This window comes from Branchiostoma floridae, chromosome 13 (assembly GCF_000003815.2).
Source record: "Branchiostoma floridae strain S238N-H82 chromosome 13, Bfl_VNyyK, whole genome shotgun sequence".
NCBI lineage: Eukaryota > Metazoa > Chordata > Leptocardii > Amphioxiformes > Branchiostomatidae > Branchiostoma > Branchiostoma floridae.
Window position 1 is genome coordinate 10158977 of NC_049991.1, and position 22639 is coordinate 10181615.

The 22639-nt window shown below is 40.7% G+C and overlaps 1 protein-coding gene across 3 annotated transcripts in view; it reads left to right on the forward strand.

The window, feature by feature from the left end:
- The window catches only part of LOC118429210 (allatostatin-A receptor-like), a 6610-nt gene extending 4237 nt beyond the window's left edge, over positions 1 to 2373 (forward strand). The window contains exons 4-5 of one of the 3 annotated variants that reach the window (XR_004832712.1): positions 1147 to 1415; positions 2205 to 2337. Coding sequence is in view for 2 of the 3 variants with exons in the window: in XM_035839672.1 (XP_035695565.1) it covers positions 1147 to 1278; positions 2205 to 2336 (264 nt within the window). In the remaining variant the exon portion in view is untranslated. Of the gene's footprint in view, positions 1 to 1146; positions 1416 to 2204 lie in introns of all 3 variants that reach the window. The other 2 variants (XM_035839672.1, XM_035839673.1) reach the window with 2 other exon arrangements.
- Positions 2374 to 22639: the final 20266 nt, after the last annotated feature.

Genomic DNA, 22639 nt, shown 5'->3' on the forward strand with positions numbered 1-22639 from the left:
CAGTAGGCCGCACCCCTCTCCAAGAGAGGCCACTACCCGGGGCTGGAGGAGTACTTGTGTTCCTGCTGCAGGTCATGGTTGGTAGACCGCATCTTCCGCTAGAATAAAATACATTTGGAATGAGAATCTGAAGTAAGAAAATCAACAAGGTCAGTAGGTAACCCAGCGGCTCTCACCAGCTTATGTTACTGTTTTAAGCCACCGGAGGAATCTGCTTGGAGATTACCAATCGGATGAAATCGCAGAATTGTTTTCCAGAGATCGCCATTGGAGTCTATGTGTAGAAAGAATTCGTGAACAGGATGCTGGAAATGTATTCAGGTGGTCTCCTATTTGTAGATCCTGCGTTTCAAGTCAATCAGCTGATTACAAGTGACATGAGTCGAAGTTGAAAAGTTCCGTCAAAGTTGATTGTCAAAGTTAAGGATACCCACATGCACAGAAACCTTTTACTTACCTCGATCGGGATCTGTACCCGTAGAATCGACGATTCTACCAGATCGTAGTCCATACCCTGACGATGACATACATGTACATGTGGATAGGTAGAGTACTAGTATACGAGGGCTGGCATTGTCTATCGTATCCATCACTACCACTGTTGTATGCGGTACCAATATTTGGTGCTTCCGACTACTTAAGGCCTAGGTCCCAATTCCCAATCCGGGGCCCGGCCGGGTAGTTTTCAGAAACGAAAAATATGATAAGAAATGGAACAAAACACGCAAAACGTAAAATAAGTAGTCAGGAGCATACTGATGTGTGTATATTCCTTGCATGGTAAACACTTTTATTTTTCGTTTCCACCTGGGCCCCGTTTCCGAAATGGGACATACGCCTAACTTAGGCTTAGGTCACATTTCCAAACCGATGCCCGGCCGGGATGTTTTAAGAAATGAAAAATTAAGATGTATACTCAGAAATATACATAATCATGCCCATAAATCTTATTTTGACATTTTGTGTATTTTTTATGTCTTTTATGTTATTCTTTTCGCTCCCGAAAGCGGCTTGGAAATGTGACCTGAGCCTAACGGATCATTCAATGTCTGTATTACGTTAGTTTTTGTCTTGATGTGTTGTGTCTTGTTGTACTGTTTTAAGTTTGAAAAGTTTTGTCATGTTTTGCCTGTTGTTTTCGTTCAGGTGTTCCCCTGTTGTTTCCGAAGCCGAACGAACAAAGTTACCCCCCGACCTTTAGCGAGAGTTCCCGAGCGACACTCGGGTGCCGAAAACCCCGACAACAGTGGGACACACGTCACAGACCTAGACACAGAAGTTTGAATGAACACTGATATAACATATGCACATTTCATACTTCTGAAGCGCACGCGAAGAAACATTTTGTGAACCGTGACTGTGGTTGATTGCGCTAAAACGCTCTAGACGCTAGCACCTGCACAGCATAGTCTTGTGTATGTACATTATATACATTGTGTAAAGTACAGCTTAGTACATAGTGATAGTGTAGTGTAGTGTGATACAGTCTTGTGTAGTATAGTATAGTCTTTAGTTTGGTATAGTATGGTGAAATATGGTATCATATGTGTAGCCTGGGATAGTATGGTATAGCACAGTTTAGTATAGTATAGTATACTAAACTACTATACTATAGTACATGTATATTGTATTATAGTATTGTATGGTAGTATACACTTAGTATATAAGGTAAACTTACCGTAAAGGCACCTTAAATTCGAAGTTGGTTTGTCAAGATGCGATTTTCCTGAAGCGTTCCAGTGCAACATGTAGACAGACTCGGGGATTTGGGACGTTTTTGGACATTCAAAGTTGCTTCATGACAGTTCGGCCTTAATAGATTTCCAATCATAGTCCATTATACACAACATTAACACTATTTGTCATATTATGTATTATGAATAGTAGGTACATTAGCCACATTGTACGGCTAGCATGTTAGATGAGCGTATAACGTTAACCCAAGGAGGTTAACCTGACATTACGATTACTGAGAATAGGTACTTCAGAGTGTCGCCATTCGTTCTACCTGCACTTTCTTGTGGTAGAACTTTCAGATCAGCAAGGTCATGACAAGCATATTACAGTAAACATTTCTGAAGGACATAAGACGAACTTTGTACAACACTTTCACGATTATTCCAAGAACCCCCCCCCCCCCACTTCTTATAACCGTAAGCCTGTTGTATGACAAATGTTACTGAACGTTCCTTGTCTATCGGCAGGTGTTCTCGTGTTGCTCGGGCAAACCCACCTTTCAACATAACGTCATCGACTTCGGTGAAGGTACGGTGGCCGGAGGGGCCACAAGACACAGTGTGCTGAAAAGAGGGTCTTCGTTGGACACACCGGTGTGAGAGACAGTCCGAGAAAACAATATGTATCCATTTCGCCAGGAGGCGCCGCATCACTTGGATGTGCGTTGTAAGAAGGAGGTTCATGATCCTAGATACGCATGCGCACCAAATGTGCATAACAATGCCCAGACATGTTTTGTTTATGTGTCAGGTGCGACGTGCGTATGCAGAATTGTGAACCACCTTATACAAGTGCAGGAGCAGCGCCCCCTGGCGGATAGGGTGATGATATGTGGCTCCTACAAAGAGGCACTTGGTTATTATCGTACAGTAGAATTTATTACAGGTGAATTATATCTGACCTCACGGGATGTCATTATTATATTCTTGGGTTTGCAGTGTGCTATAATGTCTCACAAATTCCTGTGGGAGGGTAGATGGTTTTGACGTATTACATATGGGTTTAAATTATCATTCATTTAATCTTTATCAATGCCATCAAATGTTCTTTCGTCATTATCGTTTTTTCCCAACTTTGCCAATATTTCAACTGCCCAAAATACAATACGGAACATTGGAGAGATGGTCAGGCGAACGGTACCCGGTTGTCATCTGCCACCGGCTCCGAAAGTGAAGCTGTATCCGCCGCTGTGCACTTCCGTACCGTAAACTGTCGTTGCCATTTTTAACGCTCAATGCTGTACCGCCGACTGCGGTTGAGGCCATATCGTAAGTTATTTTGGGTGGCTAAGACGCAAAAATAGTGCATCCACCTTGGGTCGAATCTGGATCCGACATCCTAGTCCTTAAAGTTAAACCCAAATGTTCTTAGTCTGTGTAACGCAAACTCCGCTATCCGGAGCTTGTAGACTCCTCCCCGCGGCAATGTACGACGGGCCTGAGAAGCGCGATTAAATCAGGCTAAAATGTTCTGAGACACGAAACGTCAGGGTATTGGCGGAACGACCCAGTACACTTGAAGTGTACAGCTCTGCGACACAGCATAGGCCGTTTCAAATGGCAACGACAGTTAAAGGGACAGAAATTGGCTCCCTTACGATGGTGATTCATGAGACACTAATGTCGATATCAATATTTACCCTGTAATCTCTAATCGTCAGTGTGGTACTACTGGTAATACGTATAATGTATGAAATGTAATGTGTGTGATGAAATATCATATTACTTCTCATTTCATTGTGTACTTGTGGTTGCTGTGTCTTGTGTTGTACTCCTTTATCAATATTTTCCATATTTTCTTGTAAATTTCGCTCTTTGAAATATGTTTTGCTTCACTACTGACAAGTGGTACCTACCGCGCGTAATCGATTGTATATATATGATATAGAAGTTATATCCTATCACCTACTGATTACGTGGAGTATATTCTTTTCCATGGTTCGTAAGTTGTGGTGAACAAAAACTATTTTCATTTTCCCAGTATATCGATACCCTGAGATATCTCTCATGAGTGGAAGAGCCCTGTGCATTCGTGCAGACTATCAGTAGATTCGCCATGTGGCACTGCTGTACAGTAGAATGACGTGGGAAATATTCTTTTCCATGGTTTGTTACTTGAGGTGAACCAAAATATTTTGATTTTAACAGTTTAGAAATACACTGAGATAACTCTCCTGTGAGAAAAAAGGTTCCAAAGCTTTTAAGCTACCAGTGTAATGTGAGACGAAAACTTACGTTGAATTCCTGTTTGTAACGTGAGCAACGCCGGGTAACCTGTGCATTTTTGCAGAGCATCGCTGTGTGGCGCTGCTGTACGGTAGCGTTATTCATGACAGTCTACACTCATACAGAATGTCACTGCTTTATCCAGAAAAAGGTACTCTATGATATATTATGTACATACATTGTAAGGTAACATAGGTTGTGTAGATTTTGTCCAACGTGAAACTATATTAACCTTCGAAAGAACTTGTGTTTATAGCTTAGGAAATGACACTCATTTTAGTGCTGTTTTAAGTAATATCTACACAAGTATTAAGGCCAATTGTTGCACACCATTGACATCTTTTATAGGTGACTGACGTGTTGCGTCCACGCGTGCACGTGAACTGTCCATATGTGTCTCTCTGAAAATTAGACCAAATCCATTTACATCTACTGGTAGCTTCAAACGTACCTTCCGCCCACGTCCACGTGACGCACCCTTTGGCGAACGAATACTGATTATCAGGTCCAAAGAACTTTGAAGCGGTGCTAATCAGCAAATTCAATAAGACCAGCTGCTGACGTTAGTTGCTGGGGGCATTAATTAACTTCAAAGTGGAGAGAATCGGACATAATTTACCCTTTCGGCTCTTCCCTATAGGTTATCTTCTTTTTATCAAATGCCAGGGTACCAAAGAAGTACATTCACACATTTTGTGTCAAAGATAGATGTAATATTCGAGACAAGTATTTAGAAGAAAAGAAAATCATTTTGGTGAGAAACGGAACACGCTTGCATGTTGCTTTATGACCCACTTTGACACGACTGTGCAACAACCCGTTTCGTTGAAGTGGATGATTATTTTTCTTTCAGAGGGAAATGGACATAATTGCCCCATTCTAGAAATAGACAGAGAGGCTAATGATCTATAAGTGCAGTTTGCACCATTGCTGGAGCACCATGTGGTTGGCATACAAAATCGTATCTTGCACTTGCTGTGCCGACGAAAACTCACGTTGGATTCCTGTTTGCTTCATGAATGTGTTACTATAACAGACTCCACATGTACAGAATGTCGCTATGTAACATTAATGTACAGTACGTTGTATGAATACATACTCACCTTGTCACTGTGTTTATATGAAGAGTCAGATTCTTTGAATGTGTCTTGACATTTGATGTTTCGTTAGTATATCTGTATAAAATACCTTTTGTTACTAATCTTCGCCAAGGGAGTATGCTTTCCAACTTTGTTATATTGTGATTTAAGGTTCTGATTTATCATAGAAAATATATACCATTAATCGATGAATGTGTGTTGTGTGTACATGCATAAACGGCGGAGGTATATCATAGATGATACTTATGTTGCAATTTTGAACTTTACATTGGTATACGATATAAAGCGCTTACCAACAAGCTTTCCATCAGCCCTCTGATCCTTATCAAGTTGACCCAAAGCCTATGTCACACATCCATACCAAAAGTTTGACGTCAGCAAAGGGTCAAAGGTGCTTGTCTGTCGGTATCGGCCCCCGTCTCGGTTGAGGGAAGGTTGGCGGGCTCTGCTGAACTTACATTCAAGTATGGATGATACTATTATGCTTTTGCACAGGAAAAAGTATTACCTTCCAGGTTCCAACACTTCCCCTTTTCGGAAGTCATTCTCGGGGTAATACTGACTGGTTCTACTTCTCACTGCTAGGTGGCGCTTCAGTGTGAAGAAGGCAGCCCAAACCTGACTAAGATTGTACCCTCCCCCCCCCCCCTCATCACGATGCTTCGTGGACATTTTCTGATCCATACAGCTTACTTAATCCTGTCTCTATTATTAAACCGTTCTTCCCTAGAACCATTCCAGAGTGGAAAGCCCTGCCTGTCACGCAGGCAATTGCTCCCTGCCTGCCTCACCTGGGACCTCCCCGGCCCCCTTCTACTATGCCCGTTGCCCGTTGCGGGTATATTTAAGTGGAGGGGGGGGGGGGGGTAACTTCAATATAGACATTCTCTTATATGCCAGCATTTGGGGTAGAGCCAGTTAAGTTGGCAGAAAGACTAGAAACTACCAAAGCGTTTAGAGGTCAAACCTTTTGGCTGTGAAACAAAGAACCGTATTTTACGTACCAATCTGATGAAACCATTCACGTCACGAAAAGTATAATGTAGTGTTAGACAACTACTGGCCTATAGGAGTATTCAGCTGCGAGCATCCACTTTTACTCCAATTTTTACTTCAATGAAAAGAGGTTAGCTAGCGGGAAATTGCTCATTACCGGCTACAGTATCTCTCCCATTTTTATCTTCTTTCTTCTACTTAAATCAGAAAATGAGTTGAAATGTAGTCTTCTTTATGTAATACAACCCTCAAACCATATGGGATCAGTGGAGAAGCTCAGTTGTTAATCAAAACGCATGGTAAAATATCATAATTAACGGTAGTCTCGGGGAAAGGATTCCGTAAAAATGGTTATGTAGTAGATAGCTATCTGGCTCGCACGTCAATCGTCGTTGTAACGCAATCTGTCGAATTCTAACTCTTCCTTCTCCGCTGATAATAACATGATGTCAGTGAGAATAATGGGTTCCTGTAACCGTTAAATTGTTCTTGTAGCCTTCAAATTGGACGGCATCGGGGCACTGTCCGACTAAGACGGTGTCCGACGTACTAAGAAATTCGACTAGATTGGCCGTATCCCACCGGTCAGGAAATCATCTTGATCCGTAGGTTCAACTTGTACACTCCGTGGTTCGTCTAATCAAACGGTGCAGTTTTCCAATTTCCCCTTTTCTCCCGGGAGTCGAGACATATGGTAAAAGTGAGTCACTTTAGTGCCCCGGCCGGGGAGGAAAATTGGAAAGCTGCAACTTTTGATAAACGGAAGCACGAACTGTACGCTCGGGTCGGACCTACTGCTCACAATACGTGTCTGCCACGGGGATTATGGCCAATATAGTGGAGATTGTTAAGCCGGGATCCAATTCGGAGATGGCGGGCGGTGTTACCGGACATTAGGGTCATCGACCGAGAACGAATAAATCGATTTTAAAGACAGGAAATAACCTGGAATTATTTTACCTGTGGAATAAATGATGACAGTGTCTCGTTGTTTTGACAGGAAACGGAAAGTTCGTGAGGTTCTGCATGATAAGAACCTTTATTGAATTGTTGGCCTCCACGTTGGTGACGTCATTACCTTTCCCAAATCTCTCGGCGTCCTTCAACTTGTATTATAAGAGACTCGCTCTGTTACCTCAGTAATTACGGTGAAAGTAACTTTTCCTTCGACATTTCATATCTGAACTGGCAGACACGGACAGAGGCACGACTTCTACAAGAACATCAATACCGCATTCTAACTTTGCCAACACTAACTTCCTGGTACCAGTCGCTGACGTCACGAGTCACCTAAGTCACGTGTCCTGGCCAGTTGGTCATTCGAACCTGATGAAGACTGCAGGATGTACAGTGAAGCCTGACGTATTGTCGTATTGAGGTCACCTGAGTTAGCACCGAATGGCAGCCACTCCTATTGTAAGCTCCTCACAATTCAGCCACTGGCTGCGAAGAGAGAGTAATCGGCCCACCCAATAACCAATAATTATAACCAATAATTATAACCAATAATTATAACCAATAACCTGTTTATTGTGTTGGAGCACAAATTGGCACTTAACTACATCATATCCAAGTGAACCGTCTTCCATTTACTAACAGTAGTAGAAGTAGTACTTGGAGTACTCAAATTTCTTCTGCAACTTTAGAGTTGTTAAGAGTTGTGGGTTAAAGTACAACCTGTAAAGCATAATCAATTCGTGCCGAGAAAATGAAGAAATGGCAACTACACATATATACAGAAAAGACCTTTGTATTGCTGTGACACCGTTGTGACACTGATCTTCCAGGTATCATTTTTCGAAGAGCAAATTTTAGACACGTAGTTGGTATTTGCTGCAGAACTAAAGCCTATTTCTCACATGGTTTGTGTGAGAGTCAAAGTTGAGTTTGTCCAAAGGTTAGTTCACGTGTGTATATTGATTCCTCACCACTGCTGTCGCACAGGACACAATGGCAAAGACTTATGGCTAGTGATAACAGTAATGCTGATATTGACTTCGAGAACTATTCTAAACGTCAAAGTTTTACGCCACTGTTTTATTATTAGTACCTTTTTTATTACAGGGATTAGGTCCCGTGTGGTCACAAGTTTGGCGGTCGCGGTCGTGTTGGCCAGGTGGTCTTGAAAAGGTCACTTAATGGGGGAAATGTTCGTGGCCGAGATAAAGCGGTCGTAATGAACAGGTTGTTGGCTCGAAGAGGTGGTCTCTTGGGCAGGTTTGACAGTATTTTAAAAAAAATAATTTCTAACTTTAAGAGGGCCGAATATTATATAGCCGTTCTTATCAATGTACTCATAAAATTGATATCAGTTATCAATCGATCTCTGGGTAGCACTATTGATATTGTTTATGATGTCGTATAGCAGAAACGTATGACATGTGAAAATAAAGTTGAACGTATGCTATGTAAACTTTGCGTTGTTTTGAGATCGTGACAAATCTTGTCACATAAACGTGATTTTACTGTCCCTTCCGTGGCGCCCACTGAGTTCGCCTAGCCTGGGTACCATCCGGAAAGTAGTTCGCACTGGCATTAATATACATCTGTACTATATACAGTCACTTCTCGCTCTGACATTTTCCATAAACTATATACAGTCGCTTCCCTGCTGTACCAGGGTAGCAGAAGCGAACATAGGAGCAAACTAAGTACTACCCGGATGGTACCCAGGCTACTGTCCGCCTGCATTGCGTACTGGGTGCCCCAGCTGAGAACACGGGCCGCTGAATCGCTACATATCCTGCGAATTGACACATAAATCGAACCATTTCACCACCTTAACGGTCACAAAAATAGTTCACAGGTACCAAATAGGCCATTCGGTGGTCGCACAAGCTTACATTTACAGCTAGTTACTTTTGAAGCTAGAATTGTATGTACGTATTTCTACTGATAAAAGAAAGCGTAAACTGAAACATTCAGCCATTTTAATGGTTTCATCGTGAGTTCTTGGAAATGAAGAGGGTACTTTGACGGTCTGAAAAGCCTGTAGGTACTCTTTTATTGACATTTGATGTGGCAAGTTAATGGCTTTCAGGTTCACCGAAAGTGCAGAGGCCTTATCCAAGATAATCCACTTACATTAAGTTGACCTTGGCTTCATTAATCAATGTCTTGTGCACTCAAGTCAACAACGCACGTTACAACAATACAGTCATATCTTCTCATTAATGTTACGTACGAATCTAAATCTTACACTTTCGATGTTTTCCATTAGTTCGCTTCTACGTGTAATCCAACGTTGTATATTTTTCATAAACCTGGCTTATCGTAAGTTTATAAACTCTTGTTCTGTTGACGTTGGCTTCGTTAATCATTGTCTTGTGCACTCAAGTCAACAACGCACGTTAGCACAATAAATATATTCCCATTCAAATTTAGTCTTCAAACTAATAAAATCTTAGTTTCGATGTATTCCAATTAATTTGCTTCTACGTGTAATCCAACGCTGTATATTTCATAAACCTGGCTTATCGTAAGTGTGAATTAATATTCTGTTGACCTTGGCTTCGTTAATCATTGTCATGTGCACTCAAGTCAACAACGTACGTTAGCACAATAGATATATTCCCATTCAAATTTAGTCTTCAAAGTAAATCTTAGTTTCGATGTATTCCAATTAATTCATTTCTACGTGCAATCCAACAATGTATATTTCATAAACCTTGCTAATCGTAAGTATGAACTAATATTCTGTTCACATTGGCTTCATTAATCAATGTTTTGTGCACTCAAGTCAACAGCGCATGTTAGCTCAATAGATATATTCTCATTCAAATTAAGTCCTCAAATTAAATCTTAATTTCGATGTATTCCAATTAATTAGTTTCTACGTGTAATCCAACGCTGTATATTTTCTTCAAACCTGGCTTATCTTAATTGGCTTCGTTAATCATTGTTTGATGCACTTGATAACGTACGTTATACCAACAACTTCCAATTCAAATTTCATAAGAAACTAAATCTCACGACATTTTCCAATTAATCATTGTCTTCTAGTTGTACGTGGAGACCGACACCATGTCTTTACCATAAATAAACATGAGGAATGTTCTTGGCATATCGTACAGTTACTAACGACGTGCTTTTCTTTCATTACACAATGTGTGTGCAAAAGTGAAAAGGTGGGAGCTTGAGGGCTGTTTGCGTGAAAGGTGGGGTCTAAAATGACATTTCTACGACGATACCTGATTAGTTAAAAGCAAGGAAATGTAGTAAGCCTACTGGAACATGATAAACAACCCTGCCATTTGTCAACGGCAAGCCCTTCAGGGTAGGTAAATTAATGATATATAACGTTACACGGAAGATCAGGTTTACACTAAGATAAAAGCCGTTACAATACCTAAGGTGGACTCTCACTGCACTTGCGGCACCTGTGCGGCACTGCTGGGCTCGTTTACTTCGGCACTGTTTTGTTATTTTCGTGATTTTTAATAATTTAGATATTGCGTAATTTTAAAGGTATGACCTAGAAGACAAAAAAATACACAAAACGGAGGAAAATTCGTTCTTTATCTCTGAAATTCGCTGAGTCATCTACGAACCCCGCAGTGCCGCGCCGGTGCGCCAAGTGCAGTGAGAGTCCACCTTTACGTACGCACTGATGGCCATGTAACGTTAGTAGCATATCTCTCGTAATGTAAACAAACTTAGCACTTTTGGCAATAGCAAAACGCCTTACTAACGTGCGTCAGAAATATGTATTCTGGATCACTTTCCAAGAAGGACACCTAATAGGTTGAACAGAAGGGATGATCACATTTCTGGAGTGGCAAGTCGTGTGGAAACTGAAGCAGGCTTTGCCAAACTTGGAGTCGTGACTTCGTACCAACATTGCTGCTACCAAATACGTGCAATGATGTGTGTGGTGTGTGGGCAAAGTATTTTTAGTTTTCATTTATCTTATTTTAGGACCAGGATAATTTTGGACAGGAGCGTTCAAGTACTGGAACTAAGGTCAACACCCTCAATCTTAAAGATTTCTTCTGGAAGTTTTGGTTATATTTAAGATAACAGGATATTTGTTAGAAGTCAGTAGAAGGTCGATAACATAATATAAAAGAGGAAATGTTGGCGGGGATTTAATTTCGCGGTAGAGAATCATTGGCCTGTTCGCGATGGTTTTAATTTCGCGGTTCAAACAAGAGGGTAGGCTAGTGGAAGACAGAAGAAAAGTAGTTGCGATGGTTTCGAGTTCGCGTTTTGAGTTCATTACGAAAACTGCCTCATACATTCACCATAAAGATCCCCCTTTCTGGTAATTACTTAATAGCTATCATGTAATTCCAAGATCACAGACTTTCAAATTTAATACTTTGCACGAGATTATGTAATGCTTTTAGCACCAACTTGACATGTTATTGTTAATCAGAATCAATTTACTGTTTTTAGATTCAATCCATTAGCAAGGAGTTAACTTTGCCGGTATGGTTTACCCTTCCGTCCTGGCGTTATTTCCTGACCAATGGCGAAGCTCATCGCGCTAAATTGTACCAATCCGATTAACTGTACCGTCTGATTACGTCAGTGGGCATGAGTATCCGGCTGCGTGTTTTGAAGAGCGGGGAACTGAAAGTTTCTGTCTCTATAAAGCTCGTATTAGTTGTCTAAACTAGCCCAGAGGAGTTGATTCATCACTATTGTATGCCACATATCGGCTTTGGATTCTAGGGATGAATGGTAGGACTGACGGTTTTGGCTGACGAGACAATTGTCTGTAGTCTAGGACTTCCGCTTATCTTCACAATGATACGCACAACTTTGCTTAAATGATTCATAAGCAAATTACACAGCGGTTCATACTTGGCTTCTTCTCGGTTAGCGCGAAAGTCCATGAAAAGACTTTAAACATCACCTGAATGTCGATCTTAGAAATCCTCTTAAGAGTTTCCAATGAAGCATAAGAACGGCTAGACTTCTAGTGACGTTCGGAACATGAACAAGTATTACTCATAGCTTATCTCTCCCAAACATCCATCTCCTAAAGTTTCGCACTGGCTTAAACAGTAATTGCAGACACAGCAAACTCAATGGGCCGATGAAGCTTTGCTAAGGTAGACGACTATGTCTACCAAATCATTCCCCATCCCTGACTTGGATATTAAATCAACTATTTTTCATTCTATGAATCGTTTTCTTTATGTTAGGAGATCTGTACAATTGATTAATTCTGGAGATTGGATGAGATGATGCTGATGATAACGCAATATTGCAGGCGTAGATGAGATAAACTATTATCAGTGATGATATAAAGATGTCACGATTTCTCATTCAGTTAGGAGAGAATATCTGAATCGCATCAATATTGGGAAGTCATTGCCCCTCATTCAGCTCACACACTTAGGTGTAATTTTATGTATAATTGCCGTTGGTATAAGTAGGTGTCAGTATGCATATTGAGGTATGCCAGAAGATTCTAATTGTAGTGTCAGTACCATAGGTATAAGTTTAAGGAGTGCAGGTATGAGAGACGTTTCTAATTATTGTAGATATATGGGCTGTGGGCATATGTTGGTATCAGTAAATGGAAATCAGTATGCACATTTAAAAATGACAGAAGATTCTAATGGTAGTATAAGTGCCATAGGTTTACGTAAGAGTCAGTATGCACATTTAGGTTTGACAGAAGATTCTAAGTGCCATAAGTTTACGTAAGAGTCAGTATACACATTTAAGTATAACAGAAGATTCAGATTGTAATGTAAGTGCCATAGGTTTACGTAAGAGTCAGTATGCACATTTAGGTATGGCAGAAGATTCTAATGGTAGTATAAGTGCCATAGCTTAACGTTAGAGTCGGTATGTACATTTAGGTATGGCAGAAGATTATTATTTTATAGTATAAGTGCCATAGGATAACGTAAGAGTCAGTATGCACATTTAGGTATGGCAGACGATTCTAATTGTAGTATAAGTAACGTAGGTATAAGTAGGACTAAGTATGCACATTTAGGTACGACAGAAGATTCTTATTGTAGTATAAGTGCCGTAGGTATAAGTAGGTATAAATATGCACATTTGTTTGGGAGAGGGTTTAATGACGACAGAAACAAGAAGTTACACGAAGTAGCAGAGAAAGTTTTTGTTTTCTTCTACTGTTGTGGGAACTGAACATTATATTTGTCAAGCTTTCTAATAAAGTGGACTTTGAATGTATTTCACACAAGTTTGTCAACCTATTATACCAGTAGTTTCAAACTGTGTTCACTGAATCATCCTAACGATTATCTCGTCTACGCTTCCTTTTAAAACGATGAGAGCTGGAAAAGATTTATGAGGAATTGGTGCTAGCCGCTCTGCATTTGTATGCATGGGTGTTAGCAAGCGGTAACAAACTTCTTTTCAAAGTCACCCGATTGAATTACCCGGTGGCATTTTTGTTCCTTTGGTGCTGGCAAACTCAAGGGACTCAGTCAGCTACTTAACGGCATCGATGCAGTCTTTTCTGCTCAGAGGTATAATTATTGCAACTAGGCTGTTTCACTTGCACTGGCTATCATGATGGGGATTTTGAAGCAAGTAAATTGGACATTGAAACTAATGTCCTTAGTGTATATGAAGGGTAGAGGATCAAAACAGTCGACCTAATGGGATTTCCTTCACGACTCGTTAGATGTAGAAGTAAGTAATTGGTCGTCTTGGAAGGTTGCCAGTATACCCGAAGACTGAGTCCTCTCTGCTTGAGTATCGTCAGAAGGTTTGTTTAAAGACTTGTACACAGTAGGCAATTTACCTATGACTATGGCGTCGTGACTTAGATGGTTTGTTTATTTTTAAGGGTTCCCTTTGAAGCCCCATGCTGGTAGATTTGATCAGATGCCAGCCGGCTAAGCACAGGCAATCTAGATAGACAGATTTAGAACTGCCCTTACGGGGTCTCTCAACTTTGATAGCGGTTTCTTTGGGTTAAAATCGCCGGAGGTCAGCTCCAGTGTTTTATTTTTAACGAGCTGCAGCCAGAAGATTGTCATGATACCATGATTTTACATGGATCAGTCCAGCTTGTCAGGAGGTCAACTACAGGTCAAAGCATGCAGAAGGTCACAATTTTTTGTCAGATTTTAATAATACACATGCTTCAGTCCTTTCTGGCAGAAACCTCGACCATTATTATCCAAATTTGCCCAGGAGAAAAAGTATTCAAAGAAATAAGTCAATATCCAGGGTGCGCACAGTGCTGTGGACTGCGCAACGCTAAATCTGGTTCCTCTCCTCTAGGTTTGTCTGAACTTTTCTAGTTTGTTATAGAAATTGCTCCTCCTGCAAAAGTGGCGTGTTCCTGACGTCACTGGAGATAGAGAGGGTCATTCTGTGAACAAGGCCGACGGAGTTTGACCGAAAATTTAGGGTAAGTCCCCGTATTAATTCAATGTTAGAAAGAAAGTTTAGCAATTTCTATAATGTATTCTACCGACACAGATGAACTTTCATGCTAAGTTTTCTCGTTTGTCTTTTGCTGATGACGTCACCTACTTGGCAGCATAGTATGGCTACTAGCCAGCTTATCAATGGGTCTTAACTTTACCACTTAAAATATTTCACACTGTGCTTAGACTGACAATGATGTATACGTCTGTGGTACAATAAACGTTTCATTTTTACTGCCACGTCATTTTGCTAAGCACTGAGCGATAGGTTTGCCCTTTTGCGGTTTGATCCACTCAGATTCAATGACGTTTTAATGTTTCATGTGACGTTACGGATAGACGGTTTTGACCATTGAGATCGTTCTGCTGTCTCCTAAAATACGTCTGGTATTCGATACACTACGTGTATCAAATCAGCAAGAAAAGGCAAAAAACGGAGCCGTTTATATAAATTTTATATATTCATTAGTGAATTCTCTCATCGTACAGAATGATTTTAGTTTTGTAAACATCAAAACATGTGTAAGTTTACATGTAGTAAGATCTACGATCTATCTATGGAGAGAAAAAAGCCCTTGCGGCATTTCAATGTTAACAACGACTTACGAAACTCAACTTAGAATCAATACGTTTTCGGAAAGATGAGTATTTGGCACTACAATATCTGCAGCTTATGTGACATGATAACATAAAAAAACACTGCCTTTGCATATAAACTTAAGACACGAAGTTGACATATTGTTCATAATAGAAATATGACAGCCTTGCTTTAGTTGACGTAAGAAGCAAGATGCTTCAAAAGGATTTTGAGGTCAGCTATGGAGGTAGACCCACCGGTAAAGATCAGTTGTCCCAAAGGTGAGATTGATGATGTTTAAACTTTAAAGAGGTCCTTTGATCCACAGCAAACACATCGAAAAATATCCATGTTTAACAGACCCTCTGTCATGACATGACAAGATAATACTTTTTTTACATCCTTCGCAAGACATTGATGACCTGAATGACTATTTGTCAATGACAATGAATCTTATCTTCTTCAATGCAGAGGACACTTTGATGAAATTCTGCCATCACTCATAACTGTTGAGAGATGGCAGTGGCCAGTGATAACAGGCATATCTTGAGCGGCGCGCTCTTCAATGCTGTCCATTAGGGATATAGGTACCGGTACAGAAAATTCAGGTTTAGGTACTGTCCAGGTCGAAAGGATTAGGTCCAGGTCCGGACCTGAACCTGGACCTAATTGTGAAAACGTGTGAACATGCAACACTCAAAGCGATGGTCCATTTGGCTACAAAAAACTGTTTGATGGAATATCTGACTTGTTCAGGCGTTTTCAAATCCTATATTTATGTAAGCAACACTATTGTCTCTGTTAAGTTTGACTGTAGAAACTTGATGAAAATGATTATCAACTCTCTACTTCGCTCTCGTTATTTTCTTGGGCCGGTAAGCCCCAAAACACGTGAACGCCTGCCATTATAACCTGTTCATTTTGGAATCGGTCCAAAATCCTGATTTTTTACAGGTCCGTTTTTTCTGGACCGGTCTAAGAAGAAAAACCGGTTTCGTACCGGTACACTGTACCCGTACCCACACCTACTGTCCATGCAGTCAGACTTGCTTTTCTACTTGTATTACGGAAGACAGCGGCGTTGTTATTGAAGCTAGCACGCCTCTCCAATCTCTACATTCAAGTTGAACTTCCATGCACCTTGACAGGTGAGCAGGATGCAATCATGAAGGCTGTAGCAATAAAAGGAAACGCGCCAGCACAGATTTCCACGTCAGCGCGTTTCCTCTTAACGAATAACGACGTTCGGCGCTTGCTCCTTTCGTGAATTATACATACCCGAGAAGCGAGTCATACATTATAGGATATAGAGCCTATATAACTTAGAATATCAGTAGCAAGAACCTGTCCAGTCCTCGCCAGAAACCCACTCATCATATGATATCTCGCACTATCCCGTCTCCGGTAAGTACACAGTAAATCTTCTCAATCCCAACAAATTCACCACATTTTTCTCGATATCACTTTTACCTTGCCGACTCATCTCATCATAATTCTTCACGGCCGCATTCTCTCACCATTCTCTCGCCATTCAGAGGTAGGTATTCAAGGAAACTAGTGTTTAGTCGGCCCATGTCGACTCCTTTCAATATATTCTACATGTGCATGTAATTTTGGTGAGCTGTATTTACGGCCGTGATAGTAGTAACTGTCTATACAACCTTGTCTCGAAAAGTCAGAAACTTCAGGGCTCACTAGATATTGTTTGAAGGTCACACTATATCTACGCCAGCTGTACGAGAGAAAGGGGGAGGTAAATGAACTTTCACATCAACAGAGAAACAACTTTTCGTATCATGATGAAGAGATAAACTGTTCTCCAACCAAAAAATATGACTGGAAAATTCGACTGCCTCATGTAGACGTCTTCAGCTATCTGACTCAATCACTGTGGACACGTGACTTACTGCCGCGTGACGTCATCAATGGGTCAGAAGTCGACATCGTCCCCCGTTGGTGCACCCTGAAGTTGACGAAAATTCCAGTGAGTTTATTTCTTTACTTGGGGAACAGCTTATCGTTGTATTATGTATTTTACCACTCAGATGTCCTCTTTTAGCTTCATGGTAGCAACTACTTTTTCAATGTTAGTAAAATCCAAGACAGGTAATTTCGGAAAATGGTACCCCGCCAGGGGACAGGAAGTGTTCCTGCGTCACCAGAAGTTCGGTAAAAGGTCATTAACCGAGTGCCAGGAAAGCTGCAAGGCAGGAAACAGGATACAATTGATCCAGGCTGCAAATCAGCCCAGCTACCCCCCGGGAACAGGGAATCACGAAAGCAGAGATTTTTGAATGATGGCGCTTTTAACGAAATAAAACCTAAAGGAAAAACGGAATCCGATGTAGCCTGAGCCAAAGCTTCTTGGCGTTAAATTTAATTTAGCCTTCACGGCAGGTTTCTCAGCAAGCTACTTGATATTATTAATGTTATTATGGGCTCAGAAAGTGGGTGGTATAACTCACGGAACTGTGCCAAAGGGTACCAGGCATTTGTTCAGTCGAGCCTGAAAGTGCGATTTGTTAAAAACATTTCAGAAGATTCACAACGCGTAACATACAAAAAATGGGCGCAAAATGGCAAATTTTGTTTTAAATTTTACCTATGTTGCATCAAGCATCCTAAATGAGCATGCTTTTATTACCATAAATCTCATCGAGAAAATACTGCGATTTTGACTTGCTCAGCTAACTGGGTTTCATACGGAAACGTGCTGCATGCACGACAGTGTAACCGTAACGGAAAATTGGCACCACAATTCGCCCAATTGGCTCCATTTTCCAGGGTTAGAGCGTAACTAGTCCAGGTAGATAAGCGGTTGTCTCACCTGACTGCAGCACGTCAACTGCGTCACTGTGTCTTAATTTGGATTTATGCTATCCTTAAATTTATAATGGCAATATCATGCAAAACGTACAAAGGACAACAGAACACACAAAAAGATTTTCCTGTTTTAACAACATTGGACGTGGAGGCAGATATGTGGGTATTTATAAGATATGTTTATTCAAGACAGCAACAGAATTGATTTATATGTTCGAGTCAATTGTACTTTATTACGTGTAACGGAAATGACATTCTGATGACGTGACCTCAGTGGTAGCTGGTGCCCTTCCGTGGCGGTTCGAAGGTTCATATCGGCTGGGTTCAACTCTTGCTATTTTTGGAAAAAAATACCACAAACTACATATTGAAACCGGCAGACATACCCGCACACGCCTGGAACAAAGGCTATGCAAATATTCAAGTTAAATAGAATAGAGAACGACTGTCGATTTCTACTTGTGTACTTTGTATAGAGAAGAGAGAAATAAATTGTGATAGTTATTATAGGATTGTATTTCCCTAATTTAAACACCTAAGTTCTGTATGAAAATTCATATTCCTAATGAAACTATAGACAAACCATCGATCATAAAACAAATATGTTCTTTTATCTCCAACGTAATGATGGTTTTATCTCGTATCTGTTAATGTATTTCTTCAACATTGTCTTGTTGTGACCTGTACTTAGCCCGGCGTGGCAAAAATGTGCTAAAGGTCTTCATTCACATTCAGTATCCAGTCTGAAACATTTCAACTTTATTAAAAGCTATCGGTGTATTGATATAAGTTAGCAACTTTTCAACTTTCATTTTTCCGACGATTAAGCGTGCCATCTGCATTTCAAGCTTAAGTGGGCAGCCCATTCCATTTTTCCGTAAAAAAAAAACATAATCCGTGAAAAGCCTTCCGCCCATGGCATGCGAGTGTCTGCTCTGCAATTACTAAGCCTTGCGCTTTTGCCAAAAGCCATGAATTGAATTTGAAGCTTCCATTCGCACGCTACATGTATAATCTGTTGCACATGTCCCCCAGCAAGAGCTGGAAATGCGTGCGCGTATGTACGACGACTGCTAAAATCCCTCCCTCAATGAACAGAGGAACGTTATCTTTACAATAAATGCGTAAAGTTTTGATCCCAATTTCACCTCCACTATATGAAACAAGACTATTTGGTCGAAGGTTGCCCCAAGGGTCATTCAGTGGTACTTTGGGTCTGGGATGCATTCCAAATACGTCTCGGTGTGGAGCCCAATTCTAGCCATTCTACACTGTTGATGGAGTCTGATGGACGCCGAAAGGTTGGAAGTGAGCACCACTTTGGTTGTGTTTCGAAAACCTTACTATATTATACATATGAATTTATATATGTGAAATTGGGCGCTGTTTATCTTAACGGCTTGCAAGTCGTGACTGTTCCAGAAAATCTTCGATCTTCTGATTGAATACCTTCTTAAAATCACATCCATCTTTCAACTAATCTTACCATTATCGTCTTCACAAACAAAACAACAAACACAGACAACATGGGAATATAAACATGCCGTATGAAATAAGTAGAACACGAAATCGGAGATCATATTTCATAAGAATTAGAAATTTATTGACAAGATCTAACACAAACATGGCTATTTCACATGTTACATGCTACCGCCAATAGAAATATTCATTTCCTGTATGCCTCAGCAGGAACAACTTTGGACCCTGGCCAATTATTGTCACACACCAACACAGACAGGCCGACTGAAAAACAGGCCAAAAACACAAACCGAAAACAACACGGTACCATGTGTTTGTTTGTTTGAACCTTTATTTATTCATGAAAGCTCAAACCGACCTGCATGCCGCTTTTCATTGAGCTCATGAGGGAAGAGGCAAGGGTCAGACAAAGTATATAACAGAGATACAGTTACATCGTTTAGAGTCCTAATAAGTCCTATAAGTCTATATACACAATTTTTACATACGTACAAAGAAAGAAACTGCTACATGATTCAAGCCCGTTCATTTGGCCGTTCCCATTACTTAAATGTCTTCTCGCCCATTAAATAGCTCTTCCCTGCTATAAAATACAGATCTAATATCTGTTTTACGGGCAATCAGATCTAGGGCTGAATTGCAATCAGCAGTGGGAACATGTGACTGTAATTCAAAAACAGTAATTACTGCTTCGTGCTTTTGAAGTGACAAGTACATTAGAGTTGTATATGTGATTATGTCCGCCCCCGCACTACTCACACCCACCTGTCCTACTTAATAAACACGTGTAGCATCATTTAGAGGTTGGCATTGCGCTTGTAACTCTTTGTGTTCAACCACATCATGCTGGTATGATGCTACTCCAAGTTTAATGGGACGTGCACTCGTACACTTTAAATCCTATGAAGAGGATCCTATGAGAGATCCTTTTAGAACGAGGTATACGTTAACTACACAAGAACAATATTCCATATATAACGTTATACATATATTGATGGCCAACTAAGTCAGGAAGAACGTAGTTTAGAACTCAGTATAGAAACAAATCTAACTACCAATTTTATCATTACTTGGAGATTCCATGAGATATAAAAGTGGTTTTTTGACAGTTGCTACAATTTGCCATATCAAAATAATCCGCGTCCAACAGTTTTACAACTTGAAAATGGCGAACTTTGTTGTAATGGCTATCGATCTATGTGTGCCCATAAGTTCTATGTTTCGAAACTCATTTGTTGTTGGTGTCTCCTGGGCAGTGACGTGTCTGTAGAAGATAAAGAGGACGGAAGATACTGTCTCTGTGGACATTAAAAGCAGAGTCTCTGCTGTACGCTTATGGCCAATTCCATTAAAGAAGTACTGAACTAGAACTAGAAGCCTTGTAAAGTAGACTGTGGAGAATAAGATGTGTCTGAAGAATGCGAAGGCCGTAAGTTTAAGTTTCAATGTCTCAAAGGATGTCACCTAAACAATATAAGAACGTGCAGAAATCGGGCACAGAAATTAACTAGTTTACCTTAATTAAGTTCGCAAATTTCATTTCCACACAAGGAACGAGACGAAAATTAAGTTAGCATTATTTTTCTCAATTTTCTGTCAAGATTAGGCTTGCATGATTTTTTTACAGAATCCAGTGCGTGTCTATCTACCAGACTGTAGCAAAGTCTCCGACACGATTATCATTTTAGATTCACGGTGTCATGATGGTGTTATCATCACATAATTGAATGTACACGAGTTATCGCTACCGAAAGTCTAGACACTGTACCATTCCATAATTCCAGGCCAGATTGTACTACAACCATCCTTGCAATTCTGTTGGCAATTTGTTTCTCATGTGATTTAGAGACTGATATCAAAAGCCCAACTCGCGCCTGGAGGGCTCTTCAGAAAATTGCAGTTTAGATTACGAAAAGTAGGGCAGACTAATGACATTTTTATATTTAGGTAGCACAAAAAAATCCTTATGTAATTAGATAAATCATATATCATAAGCTCCATCTGTTCGTGCATTTGTCAGAAATAATCTAGGAGCCGAAAGAGGGTGAACCCGTACATACTAGTACACAGGAGTCATGGTAGATGTTGTAAGATATCACACTCTTATAGATCTATCACAGTAATTATACTTTTGCTTTAAAATGTAACTAGGCTGTAAGCGCATGTACATACAATGAAGGTCTTTCATTGACTGGTAGACGTACGTGCATCCATGTATGGTGCATGCTGGGTTACTTCTGAAAAGTTCGTTCGTCATCATTCCAAATCTAAAATAAAAGAAAGAGACATAGCTTACTTCATTGTGGTATATAGTTGGTCGGTCAGATTGTTTGTTTGCTTGTTTGTTGGCTGGTTTATTGGTTGGTTGGTCGGTCGGTCGGTCAGTCGGCAAGCTGGCTCGCTGGTTTGTTTGTTGCTTGATCGGTCGGCTGGCTGGCTGGTCGGCTGGCTGGCTGGCTGGCTGGCTGGCTGGCTGGTTGGCTGGCTCACTGACTGGCTAACTGGCTGGCTGGCTGGCTGGTTGGCTGGCTCACTGACTGGCTAACTGGCTAACTGGCTGGCTGGCTGGCTGGCTGGCTGACTCACTGGCTCGTTGGTTGGTTGGTTGGTTGGTTGGTTGGTTGGTTGGTTGGTTGGTTGGTTGGTTGGTTGGTTGGTTGTGACACGACCATCAACCATTGCATTTTGCACCGACGCTTTATGATAATGTTAAGAATTTCGATTGATTTTTAGAAGTCGTGACCTCTTTGTACATATAGTCCTATAATAACTTTAATACGCCGAATTTTGTTGTTCTCAATACCGATTTATGTGCCTGAAAGTTACATGTTCTATTTCAAAACTCTGTTTATCATATGTTTACTTCTGATATACAGCTAAGTGCCATAAAAGCAATTTTCTAAATCTTAAAGCGCGTCTTGTGTTTTACACATGACAAAGTAGCTCTTTAGTTCAGCTATCAACTGTTGTCCCCCGGGGTGATATCTAAAGTAAAGTGTTGTTCTGACGCACGTTTTCGTGTCGCGTCGGCACATCTCAATACGCCGCATCGCTTCTTCCTGATAAGTCATTAATACCAATGACGGGGAAATATCTATCTTACTCAAATCCAATTCCCTTCATTCACTTCTCTGCAATTCTATTCAACATACATCACCGTACATTGTCATCAGGTTTAAAGCATCCTTCTACCAAAGCTCAGAAGAAGATGTCTTCCGTTGCTTTATAGCGGTGCCGGAAATAAAGCAATTAGATATTTGGCGTTCGCTGATTGGCCGTGTTGCTGATTGACAGGCAATCCATTCTACTGGCAGCGAAGGGATATCATGA